This window comes from Ambystoma mexicanum, chromosome 12, assembly GCF_040938575.1.
Source record: "Ambystoma mexicanum isolate Mex_15411 chromosome 12, UKY_AmexF1_1, whole genome shotgun sequence".
Classification (NCBI taxonomy): domain Eukaryota; kingdom Metazoa; phylum Chordata; class Amphibia; order Caudata; family Ambystomatidae; genus Ambystoma; species Ambystoma mexicanum.
In genome coordinates this window covers 964,712,633-964,721,914 of record NC_090936.1, presented here as the reverse complement: position 1 = coordinate 964,721,914, position 9,282 = coordinate 964,712,633, and the positions used below count along the sequence as shown (strand labels likewise).

Here is a 9,282-nt window from a genome sequence, read left to right as displayed (position 1 = left end):
TGGGTCAAGGCTGGGAAAGACCACAAGGTAGTGGGAAACTGAGAAACCCGATAGGGTAAGCGCCCTGTGTGAATCAGAGCAAGAGAAGTATGAACATTTTGTACTACGGCTGGGAATCGGATACATTCAAAAATGGTTGCATCCAGGCCGGTGAAGCCGACAAGATCACGAGACCCTGAGAAACCTGTGTGGACAAGTGCCCTACATCTGACAAATACAAACACTTTGCATCTAGGCTGGGAAGCCAGCAAGTTTATGGGAACCTGCGGAACCTGTGTGGGCAAGCGCCCTTTGTAAGGTAAATGAACTGAGAGCGAACACGTCTGCCAGACTATCAAAGAGCCACGGACTTGGTATCAAGAGACTTGTATTCAGAGGAAACATACGAAAAAATCAACATCAACGTCTGCCAAGGAAACGTGAAATGTTGTAAGACATTGATGAACTATTTTGTCAAGTGTTGGGCCAGGCAGAAGCCACAGACGGAGGCTATTGCTCCTGCCTCCTGCTTTCTTTTAGTTTTTTTTCTATAGTGGTAGGGCCAGCTAGTTGGTTAGGATTCTGACTGAGGACTTTTTGCTTTGGACATTGATGTGCACCCTTAGTTATAGTTTTGTTAGGCAGGGAACTTCCTGCATAGAGATAGGGCCAGTTGGGAGTTTTCTTATTAGTTTAATCACAGCTTTAAAAATGCCCATCACTCGTCAGACTCCTCCTTCTGGTTCGCTACAACTGATAATCATGGTTACATAGAAGAAAGGTAATGGCAGCGCATTTAAAGACTCGGAAAGGCAATTCTTACACATGGGAAAAAAATAACGCCCCTTCTGGATATGAGAATGTTTTTTCAGCATGAAGGACTGGGGACAAGGAAAGGATGGGGGGCATGTTCCCAGATTACAGTATGCCTTCTCTAATGGCCATAAGTACTGATAGGATGAAGGCAGCGGCTTTATTCCAGAGTTCTTGAGAAAAGGGCCAGTATTGGACTTAAACATTAAGAATGTGCTAGAATTTATTTTTTCATTTCAGGTGCTAAGCCACCAGAAAAGTATAGCTTTTATAGAAGTATCTGATGAAGATTTTTGTGTTTTCTTGTTAGACCAGTTAATTGCTCTATTTGCCAGTGAGGAAAGACTTGAATTCACTGGTTAATATTCAACTTTCTGGCATATTTCAAGGAGCATCAGGCATTGAGGAAAACAACTACATGCTGCTTACTGATTTTGGTGCATGCGATAGGCTCCAGTTTTACGGGCTGCACAAACTAGCACCTGTCAGAAATGCCTCAGTCACCACACAACACAATTATGAAGTGGCCTGTGCCTTTAGAAGTTAGTTAGAAGTTATTTTACCACAGATTGAGCTTTACAGTGTGATTGAGCGTGAATTTAGATTTGTTTTAGCACTCGAGATTGCAGTTAGGAATTCATAAAGCAGAGCTATATTTTGCAATTGGACCATGGTAACTGACATGGCAAGTCCAACAGAGTAGTGTGTACAGACAGTTTTACTCCCTAAAAATAGACAAATAAACCAATCAAAGCAAAAAGGGTGTACAAATACTCTCAGCATAAAATAGAAAATAAAAATAGATTCTTCTAGGTACCTGCCCCCTGCTTCCACTCACACAGCTCTAGGGATATGTCCAAATTAGCAGAGCAGTGCCACAGAAAGGAACTCCACATTTACTACTGCCTGATCTGAAGAGTACATTTTCCATAAAAAATCATCTTTTAATTTGGATTAATTACTAGGTACAAACAAGTATGAATTACGAAACAAAGAACCATTTTATACTTAAATTATTCACTCACCTAAAAAAAGTGTGAATGAGAATTACTTTTTTTATTTAACTCCCTAAAAAGTCATTTTTTCTCCAAATTCATAGAATAGGGATTAAAATACTCCCACTTAAAAAGGTCTTATCTGGAGCCGTGGGCATGGAGAATTTCTGATGTACTATATGCCCCAACTGACAGACTCCTTTATAAAGAGTTCATCATGTTGTACTTCTGTCTGGGCTGTGTACAGGTTGAAGTCTTACACAAGCAACAAACTCAGATGAGGTAAACCGAAGTGATAGCAGTTTAAGGACACAGTAACATCAAGCATTTCAAATTCTTAAAAATCCCACTAGAGAGGCTGGGCGTGTTACTTAGTTTAAGTAGTCTAAGAGAAGTGCACTTACCCCATGGTGAGAGGTGACAACACATTTACCAGTGCTCTCTGTAAAACGGTTCATGGTCACCATAAGCACACTTTATATTCGGTGCAATGCTGCCACCCAAAGGCCAGACATGCACAGTGAAACCTTTGTTTGTCATTTACTGCGAACAAATTTTGTTTGCAGCACATGTCATATAAAAATGTTTCTAACATCCCCATACTCGCCAGCAAGGTAGAGTACCATGCAGTTACTCCTCCGTCATAAAAACACCTTGCAAATATAAGTGTGCCAGTAGGTTTTGTGAGCCCTGAACACATATCTAAGGCTGCCAGAGGGGTACAGCAGAGGACTACTCTTATACAAGCGTGTAGGACATGGGGATAGATTGATTTGATGAATAGAGATTATAATCCCATCATTGGTAGAATAGAACTAGCCTTTACATTTAGGAAGGAAATGCATATGACATAACATACCTCTCCTCCAATCAGCTTCCTCATCGGGAAAGTTAGTCCCAAGTGACTATTCTAAGTTAGCAGGGACTGGCAATATTCCAGGTCTCACTCAGGATTAGTATGCTTGATCTTCAGTTTGAAATTAAATTATGGCCATTATGACATGGTTTACTGCTTGCTGACCTGTTATCGTTAACGGCATAGCGTGTAGTTGCAACAGCCTCATAGTGGTGTTGAATGAGGAGTCCAGTCATGTGCAAAGTAGATTATGCCAGACATTAAGATGATTAGCAGAGCAAATGGTCTAAAATGTCCCAAAGGTTGGGATATTTTCTGGATTGTCAAGTATGCACTCTGGAGCGTCTTGCTCTAGCAGTAACCACTAACAGTGCACCATAAACTGAAAACTGATTTTTAGGAGAGGAGAGGTACCTAGGATCAGAGTGGGATTGGAAAATGTTCATTAAGCTGTCCAGAGTGGCACATAGTGCTAGCTAGACAATCCATCTGCTCACATGTGGAGCAAACTCCCATGCCATCCTCTTTTGTGTGCTTACTTTAAAACATCTTGCTTTTATGCAAAGACGATATACCTACCAAATCATGCCTTTTTAGTCTTAGAACCTCTAGGGCGTCCCCTACCTTTCCTGCCCTTCCCCCTCCCTTTTCCTGACACACGTACTTCTTGATGCATCTCAGTAGTGTCCTCTGGGGATAGCTGAGTCACCACACCAGTACATTCTTCTACAAATGAAGCTGTGTTGGCCTCCCCCTTAAATGAACCACTGCATGGGGTACTTGATCCAAGAGTGATCTTGGGTGAGAGATCACCAGCCCCATGTCTAGAAGAGGTGCCCCATGCCATAGGATTAGAGACAGATGCGTTGGCCTGCTGGCTTCGAAGGATTTTCATGAGGTCCTGGTGGTGTCTCTCCTGCTGCTCCACTTGCAGTTGCATACAGTTTTGGATAGTCTGCAGGATAGACTTCTGCTGCTCCAGAATGTCCTGTTGGAGCTGCCCATGCTGCTTCTGCAGCTGCATGTGCTGTTGGTGCCGGAGCTCCCGCCGCTCCTCCAGTTCATAAAGCCGGCGGAGGGTCAGCCTCCAGGAAGCGTGTTCTGTAGGCTGAGAGTGGCTCCAGCCACGGCCAGTGTCCCAATCCGAGGCAGTGCTGGTGGAAGCAGGTGTGGCAGGAGCAGCTCGCCTGACATCGTCTCGCTCTTTTGACACACTTTCTACAACTGGGTCAACAGGCTTCCCATCAGGCTGTGTCCTCCTCTTTTCAAGCAGTGATTCTGATAGGTCAAGTGATGTATCCGGTGCCTCTTGCCCCATTATTGGAACTCTCTCATAATCCAGAAACCATGATGGTGGAGCAAAAAGTCTGGATTCTTCCTCTTGCACATCTGTAAATATAGGAAAACATGGTCAGTCAGAGCCATTGGATAGTATCAAATGTCATTATCATTTGGAACATAACGCTGCATGTTCTTTCTTTTTACTTTCATGTCTCAATCCGGATGCCCTTTTTAGCTACGGCTATTCGGTGGCATTCTAGCTTAACCTATACACCAAAACTATTGGCATAGGAAGAGAAGAATAGTGGAGATGGGATGCATGGAGGGACACACTGCCTGCCAGTGTTATTTAGCTTTGTGTCCACCCCTTTCACACGCACAGCCATGCTAAGGTCTAGGTACATTGCCTCTCCCCCCACAGCTACAGCAGTCTTTTCCCCCTGGTGTCAATCAGCTGAACCATGGAAATCTGACACTACTCAGCAATGCCCTACGTACTTTTCTTTTTAAAACATTTTTTTTAAATTATTTTAAACAACACATCAAACTTAACCAACATATAGGACATTTCCGAAAATACACATATTGTCTTTATATTTGCAAGTTACAGTTCACAGTCCTCCCCCCCCTCCTGTCTCCTTAACTCAAGCTCCTTCTTCAATGCCTTAAAATTCGTTACTTAGGGTTTGTCTCCTTTACTGTTTTCAGGCGTATCATCTTCACTGGATTCGACCTGGGAGAGTCCTGACATCATAGCTACCATTTGCCTTCATTCTACCAGGGGTCCCGTTTTCCTCTTCCCCTCCCCTGCTAACTGCTTCGTACCATGCCATCGTCTCAGCCTCTGCCCACTTCAGGAGGTCATTCCACCACACCTCTAATCTGGGTCTTTGGGCTGCTTTCCAGCCCATAGCGATTCTCCGTTTGGCCAGGATGTAGGCCAGGTCCTTCATTTTACTGATGTGTTTTAGATTGCGTGGTCTAGCGAAGTCCCCCAGCATGCATGCCCATACTGACTCCAGCTCCAACTTGATCCCCTTTTGGGACAGGCGTTGCTTAACCTCCTCCCAGAAACTTCCCACCTCCGGGCACGCCCAGAACATGTTTATCATCCCGGCATCCGCCTCCCCGCACTTGGGGCATTTCTGCGTCGCTGAGTTTCCAAACCTGTCGATTTTACCGGGGGTCATGTATGCCCTGTGGGTGATATATAGCTGGATCTGCTGCAGCCACGCATTCCGGGACACCTTCTTGTGGTACCTCTGGGCTCTTTCCCATTGCCCATCCTGCATAGGTTCTCCCACCTCCTCCTCCTCCCAATCCTGCCTCAGTTGGAGCAACTCCTTGCTCACTCTGGACATCAGTAATTCATAAATTCGGGATATTTCGTGTCGGCCCTTCGAGATATCATACATCGTTTCAATGATTGCATCGGGTTGTTCTACCAATACTGCCTCGGACCACTTTTCTCCCACTCGTTTGATGATTCTGGTATATGTAATGTATTGTCGGTGTCTTCCATTATCTTTTGAAAATCTAGTACCTCCCCTTCTTGTCATATGTCTCCAAGGGTCACTAGGCCCAACGGTTCCCAAAATGTACGGATCCCGCTTATCATTTGCGTGTCCTCGCTGCATAGCGCTACCAGAGGCACCTGTGGGAGCACGGGTCGGGTTTCCCACCACTTGGCATGCTTTGTACCATATTTTGCAGCCTAGTTCCAGCAGTCTCGCACGTCCTTGCATCTCTGACTTAGGCAGCCATATTAGTTCTCTTAGAAAGAATGGGGTGCAGTCCCGATTTAGCAATATTGCTTCAGCTGTCTCTTCTTCCGACAGCCATCTGGCCAGGTGGTATATCTCAAAATTCGGCAGGTTTATGCCTCCTCTATCATATGGGTTCTGCAGCTTCCAGAGCCACCCTGTTTCTGGAATTATGCCATATGAAGCCACTGCATAGGCTCTAGAGTTTCGTGAAAAAGCATTTGGGGAGCATGTATGCAATGTTTGTGAAGAAGTGTAACCGCCTGGGCAGAACCACCATCTTGAGCAAGGCCGCCCTACCCATCCCATCATGGCCAGGTGGAGTTTCGCCAAGAACCCCATGATATTCTCTATGCCTTCCACGGCCCTCTCTGTGTTGTATTTATATTAATCTGCAGCCTTATGATATATATCGATCCCCAAGTATCTGAATGTTCTAGTCTGCCAGGGTATCTGCAAGATAGATAGGGACCCCCTATATCTTCCCAGGGGGAACATGCTTGACTTTCTAGGGTTCACCGTTATACCCGAAAGGGACACGTAGTGTTCCATCACTTCCAGGACATACTGCAGGTTTTCCTCTAGGAATCGCAGGTATAGCAACATATCATCGGCATACAGTGATATCCCGTATTGTTGTCTCAGGCTAATTGCTAATGGTTCTTGTGCGAGTATGTATAAGATAGGGGACCAAGGGCAGCCATGCCTGGTGCCCCTGCTGAGTTGCCATTTGTCTGAGATTATTGCACCCGTTTTGACCCTAGCTATTGGGGAGCTGTATACCATCTTAACCCACCTCAGATACCCAGGGCCTATTCCATATTCTTTTAAGGCCGCCATCATCCACGGCCACCTCAGAGTACAAAGCTTTTATTGCATCCATCGAGATTATTGTCATTTCGCCGAGCTTGCTCTCTGTCTGTTCTATTATATGGTGGAATCTCGTGTGGTTGTCGGTTATGCTCCTTCCCGGAACATAGCCGGTTTGATCAGGGTGTATGAGTTTATTATTTACCCTCTTTAGTCTATTTGCCAGCACTGCCGTGAGAATTGTGCTATCTTAGTTTAACATAGATAGGGGTCTCTATGACCCGCATTCTGTGCTTGGCTTACTGGGTTTTAGGAGCGGAACAATCACTGCTTCTCTTAGGGATTCCGGTAGCATTCCCCTTTCGTACGCCTAATTCAGCATAGCTAGCAGGGAGGGGGAGTACCTCTTGCCTATACGTTTTGTAAAATTCGCTGAGGAGCCCGTCTGGCCCCGGGGCTTTACAGGTGGGGAAGTGCAGGACCACTGTCAAGTTCCTCTATGGTAATTGGGGCTTTCAGGTTCTCCCTCTCCTCCTCATTTAATTTGGGTAATCCTATGTCTTCTAATGTTTCTAGCGTCTCCCGCCCTGCTTCCACCCCTGTATCTTCATAGAGGCGTTTGTAAAATCTAAGGGACCCCTCGTTCACTCCCTCTTGGGTGTTCCAGGTCTGCCCTTCTTCTCCCGTTATCTCCCCGATTACCACTCTCAGTGTCTCATTTTTATATAGCCATGCCAACAGCCTCCCTGTTTTGTCCCCCCCTGCGTGTTGCCTTTCAATGTATTTTTTATAATTCAATTTGCACAGCCGTTCCCAGAGATCCCTATTAGCTTGCTGTAATTAGTTCACGTGTTCGTTGTCCTCCGGTGAGATACCTCCCTTCTGCATCATTGCTTCCAATTTCTTCTCTGTCTCTTGTAGCTCTTGCTCTATGCCCCCTTGGAGCCCTCTAGATTTGGATATGGCCGCACCCCTTACTACCACTTTAAACGCTTCCCATAAGGTTTCTTCTGACTTCACACTCCCTGTGTTGGTGTCAAAGTACTCTATAATCTCCTCCCTTAGATCCTCTCGAATTGCAGAGTCCCGCAGGGCCTCGGCTCTAAGCCTCCATGTTGGAATTCTTGCTCTGGGGGGCTGGTGTCTCCACTCCACGACCAGGGGGGGGGGGGGGGAGTGGTCTGATAGTGTTCTTGCCTTATATTCCGAGCCCATCATTTCACCTACGAGTTCAGAGGCGACGAACATATAGCCCAGTCTCGTATATAGGTTTTGTGGGGCGGCATAGCGTGAGTAGTGCCCATCGTTCGGGTGTTGCTGTCTCCAGATATCCTCCAGCCCAAAGTCTCTTAGCAGGGCCTATAATGCTTTTGCGGTGGGGGTGGGTTTGTCTAGTTTCGTATCTGACCTGTCCCTTTTGGGATATAGCGTGCAGTTGAAATCCCCTCCCCACATAATCGCACCTCCCAAGAGGGGGCTAATTTTGCTATATAGGGTTCTGAACTAGGCTGCTGTGTCTTGGTTGAGGGCATATGTGTTTATGATGCTCAATTCTCTGTTCTCCAGCATGATGCTCCATTCTCTGTTCTCCAGCAGCCTCCGCTTCTTCTGCCCTATTGTCCAGATTACTCACGCATTGTTCTAAGATTTGAATCTCTGATTTGTGAGGCGCACATGCAGCTGTGTTCGGGGCCATCTCCTTTTCAAATTTGCACGTGCGTTCTGCCAGTGTTCTGACATCTTGCCTAAGGAGATTCACCTCTTCCTGTACTGTGCCCACTTTAAGTTCCAGTGCCGTCTTCAGTTCGACCATGGCCGATTCCAGTTTGGTTTCCCATGCCAATTTCAAGTCCGCAATCGCTTCCCGGATCTGCTGGTCTTGGCTCCCAATGGCAGTGTCTGTGGCGGGAGTTTTCTCCTTACTTCTAGCCCCTTCTGACATTTGCGGTGTTCTAGTGTATTCTTCCAACATAGGTTGTTTGCCCTTTCCCTTGGTCTTTTTATTCGCCAAATTGACGTTGCCGTGTGTTTTTCTTCAGGTGCTCCGGAATATGGTCTTTAGCGCCTCCGGGTTAGACCGTGCTCAACTATGATGCCTGCAGGGGGCTGCTGTAAGAGTTCTCGCATGCTGTTTGTTTCATGTTGCGAATGGGTTATGTCCTCCCACGTCCTCGGCCACTGCTGTTCCTTTCAATCTTTGCACTCCATCTCTTAGTGGGGCCTCTCGCTGTCTGCGCATTCAGGGGCTTGTGGGCTTGTATTGCTGTTATTGTAGACTTTACAGTTACCAACCGTGGTATGGTGTGCCACTTCGCCTGGTATCTCTGCCGTCATACTATCCGGTGGCTACCCCACATGTCTCTTGGAGTAGTTAGTTGCCCTTCTCGCTCTTGTCCTGCTGAATGTCAGGCATATGTAATGCACCTTATAGTGAGACCTGGTTAAAGTGAGCTTACAGCCCGGTATTAGCTTGCGGCCAGAGCCAGCCTGTTTTGAGCGTGTCTCTCCCTCTGGCAGTTCCTGCCCACGTGACGTCGTCTGGTCGCTAGTGCTGACTGTTAATGGGATCCGCAGTGGTCCTTACCACTGGGTGTGCTGCGCGCACACCTTCTTTGTGTCGCACCATGGGCCAGTGGATGCTTTCCACGCTTCTGGGCCACGGGTCCGTGGGGATTAATATGCCTCAGCTGCTTTATTTTAGGAGGGGAGGTTGCCATTGATCTAGGCTAGTTGACTATTGTGGGCGAACTGGGGTGTATCTCCCATACCTCGTATTCGTGTAGTA

General features: G+C 46.5%; 1 protein-coding gene across 2 annotated transcripts in view; it reads right to left on the bottom strand.

Moving 5' to 3' along the window:
- Window positions 1–1,699: 1,699 nt before the first annotated feature.
- Window positions 1,700–9,282, bottom strand: part of LOC138514139 (uncharacterized) — a 338,787-nt gene continuing 331,204 nt past the window's right edge. Inside the window, exon 3 of one of the 2 annotated variants that reach the window (XM_069629438.1) lies at window positions 1,700–4,032. In XM_069629438.1, the coding sequence (XP_069485539.1) occupies window positions 3,227–4,032 (806 nt within the window). In that variant the 3' untranslated portion in view covers window positions 1,700–3,226. The remainder of the gene's footprint in view (window positions 4,033–9,282) is intronic. The other variant, XR_011281880.1, reaches the window with a different exon arrangement.